The sequence below is a fragment of the Plectropomus leopardus genome, unplaced genomic scaffold, assembly GCF_008729295.1.
Source record: "Plectropomus leopardus isolate mb unplaced genomic scaffold, YSFRI_Pleo_2.0 unplaced_scaffold28323, whole genome shotgun sequence".
Classification (NCBI taxonomy): domain Eukaryota; kingdom Metazoa; phylum Chordata; class Actinopteri; order Perciformes; family Serranidae; genus Plectropomus; species Plectropomus leopardus.
This window is the reverse complement of record NW_024630850.1, coordinates 1-3,297: the sequence shown is the minus strand read 5'-3', so window position 1 is coordinate 3,297 and position 3,297 is coordinate 1. Positions and strand designations below refer to the sequence as shown.

The following is a 3,297-nucleotide window of genomic DNA, read 5'->3' as shown; positions in this document are numbered from 1 at the left end:
AGTTTATATTAAGATGTGTCTGTGCTCATGTATGGAAGTCCATTCATGCCAAGAAAAATACAAACATGCACGAAAAATTAAAAAACTAAATTGGTTTATCATAATTAATCATGATCATAATTATGACACGAGGAGTCAAAATAATAACTGTATGAACAAAATGTCAACTTTTGACCCTTTGAAACCTGAGCAAATTGGTTTGATAAGCCACTCCCCAAAACTGGCCGAAAAAAAAGCAAGGCACAGTAAAAGTAACAAGAAAATTACCTAAAAATAAGCAAAAAGAAAAGAAAGAAAACGACCTTAAGACAGTGCTAAGATAAAATGAAATCTTACAAATATATATTTCCTGTAATATGACTTTACATATATAAAGTAAAAAGGAAAGTACATTTAAACAAAAAACAAGTAAAGTACCTGAAAAATAGTGCCTAAATTTTTGGGGGGAATTTTTCAGTAGTTTAGAAAACAAAAGATCCAATTAACTGTTTTGCAAATTGCCGTACATGTTTTTGAAAGAAATCAAACATTTAATTTTGATTTATTTTATGGATAAAGACTTTCACTGATTTTCAATGCAGGACTTTCACTTTTAACTGAGTATTTTTCTCCATATTATTTGAGTACTTGTACTGCGGTAGAGATCAGAGTGTTTGCTGATCAGCGATGATCTCTGACGCTCTGATAAAACCTCTTCTGTCGGAGCAGAAAAAAAAAAGCGGTTTTCAGACGTCAGAGTCGAGACGGGACATTCCTCAATGTGCGGACGAATCTAGCAAGTAGACCACATGAGCACCGTATCCTAGCAACGGCATCAGCAAAACCACCAAAATGAAGCCTCAAACGACTCAGATCCAACATTTTCAGTGAGCGGTCAAACAGCTGTGTGTGTGTCCAGCAGTAAATCTGCAGTGAGCTGGACGTGTGTGAGACGCCGGAGACATACTGGTGACCCGTCTGCTTTCTCCCAGTGCATGCTGGGAAAGTCCTCAGTGCACCATGGCCTCGTACAGGATATTAAATCACAAGTGATATCCGGTAATTTTCTTATTGTGACGATGAAAAGACTCAAACAGCGAGTCTGTTTTCTAACACGCCTTCCATTGTTGCACTTAATGCGTATTAATCCGCAGGTGAAAATAGTCCCCAACAGATGCTTCATGTCCTGTTTTCAATAAAAATCAGCGAGCAGCAGATTTCGGGATTATGGAGGCTGTTTTTGTAAACTCATGGCTACACAGTGTGTTTTTCCACATCATAACCAGCCAATCAGCAGCACCTCTCCACAGTGATGTCACTCACAGTGCGCCGTGCATAAAAACAAACAAACAAACAAACAAACAGCCCATTTTCATTACAGCGACTTCCTGAGTCGGTACAATATTTCAGATATCGATAGCTCTCAGATGTTCGTGGATGTTTTGTTTTTAAATAAATTCACACACAAAAAAAACAAAACAATAATGTGAAAAACACGAAGACGCTAACGAGGGGAGACTAATGTACCGAGGCGCAGGACGAAAGTTAGTCCGATAATGTTAGAGAGACATAAATGAACTGTCTCTGTCTCTGTCCCTGTCCCTGTCTCTGTCCTTGTCTCTGTCTTCCTCTGTCCCTGTCTCTGTCTCTGTCCCTGTCTCTGTCCCTGTCCCTATCTCTGTCCCTGTCCCTGTCTCTGTCTCTACACATTTTAGGGACTGTGACAAACCTTTAAAAAACCTCAAACATTCAAAAACAAACCAGTCCAACCCAAAAATAAACCGTCTCTCCTCTGAGGCTGTTTTTTTTTTTTACTGGTTATTGCAGAAAGTTTTATTCATTTAATATAATGTGTCCATTTATGATGAGTTGTCCTGTGGACTGCCCTATGACATGTCCTCTGAGCTGTCCTCTGAGCTGTCCTCTGAGCTGTCCTCTGAGCTGTCCTCTGTGCTGATTCGGGCATATTCAAAAATACAAATAAATAAATGAATAAATAAAACTGTTTTCTGTTTTTTTTTGTCACACCTGTCCCACAGACGCTCCCGCCGGAGCGTGCTGACCGGATCCAAAATGGACGACGCGACCAACAACAGCTTGGCTCTAACAGACTACTTCCTGGCCGGTGACGCTCTGGACTACGAGATCCCCCCGGACGAGATCCCGGACACCACGCGGGGCCGCGCCTTCTTCGTGGCCACCATCGTCATCACGGTGGTCCTGGTGGGCATCATGCTGGTGTGCGGGGTGGGGAACTGCCTGTTCATCGCCAGCCTCGCCCGCTACAAGCAGCTGCGCAACCTGACCAACCTGCTGATCGCCAACCTGGCCGTGTCCGACGTGCTGGTGGCGACGGTGTGCTGTCCCTTCCTGCTGGACTACTACGTGGTGAAGCAGCTGTCGTGGGATCACGGCCTGCTGCTCTGCGCCTCCACCAACTACCTGCGCACCGTCTCCCTCTACGTGTCCACCAACGTGCTGCTGGCCATCGCTGTGGACAGGTGAGTCTCCTGCACCGTCATCTCTGCCGCCGCCGTCATGGAGAATCTTACAATCCCTCTAATCAGTGAAAAGAGGACCAAATGGGGCCCCAGTACGGTGCCAGGTGGCCCTCCAACTATTATATAATTATAAAAAACTTAAAAAATAAAGTGAGTTTGTTGGTCAAAAAGGTTGAGGATCCCTCACACCTCCGACAGAGGTCCTAGCTAAGACGCTAATGTCCGAAAATACTAGAGATGTCCTGAAATTCAAAAAAGGTCGTAAAATTCTAGAAATGTCCCAAAAATCCCAGAAGTCCTAAAGTCCTAAAAATGCAATAATAATACAAGAAATTGCCTGAAAGCCAAGAAAAAATCCTTGAACGGTCCAAAGTCCTAAAAATATCCTAAAATCGAAGGAACATCCTGAAATCCTGGAAAGGTCTTAAAATCCCAGAGAATGCTAAAATCCTACAAACTTCCTAAAATTCTAGAAATGTCCTAAAACACTACAAAGATCCTGTAAACCCCGAAATGTCTTAAAATCCCTGAAACATGCTCAAATCCTAGAAATGTCCCAAAATCCTTGAATGGAAGTGTCCTAAAATTGTAGAAATTTTGTGCTTTGCATCAAAAAAAACTTTCTTTCACAAAAATTGGTAAAACTCAAAAGATTTAAAGATTTATGCACCAAAACAAAATGTTCAGGTGCAGGGAAAGACCAGCAGGACTACGGTAGGAGTTTTGAGAAGTTTTGAGGAGTTTTGAGGAGTTTTGAGAAGTTTTGAGAAGTTTTGAGGAGTCAGTTGGTGGAAACAGGCAACAAGAGAAGGAGCAA

At 42.3% G+C, this 3,297-nt stretch overlaps 1 protein-coding gene across 1 annotated transcript; it reads left to right on the top strand.

Annotated features, from left to right (window-relative positions):
• Window positions 1-2,052: 2,052 nt before the first annotated feature.
• LOC121938058 (prokineticin receptor 1-like) lies at window positions 2,053-2,480 on the top strand (the record flags this gene model as incomplete). Its single annotated transcript, XM_042481348.1, has 1 exon — window positions 2,053-2,480. A coding segment is annotated over exon 1 (428 nt), but the record flags the coding sequence as incomplete, so codon positions are not given.
• Window positions 2,481-3,297: the final 817 nt, after the last annotated feature.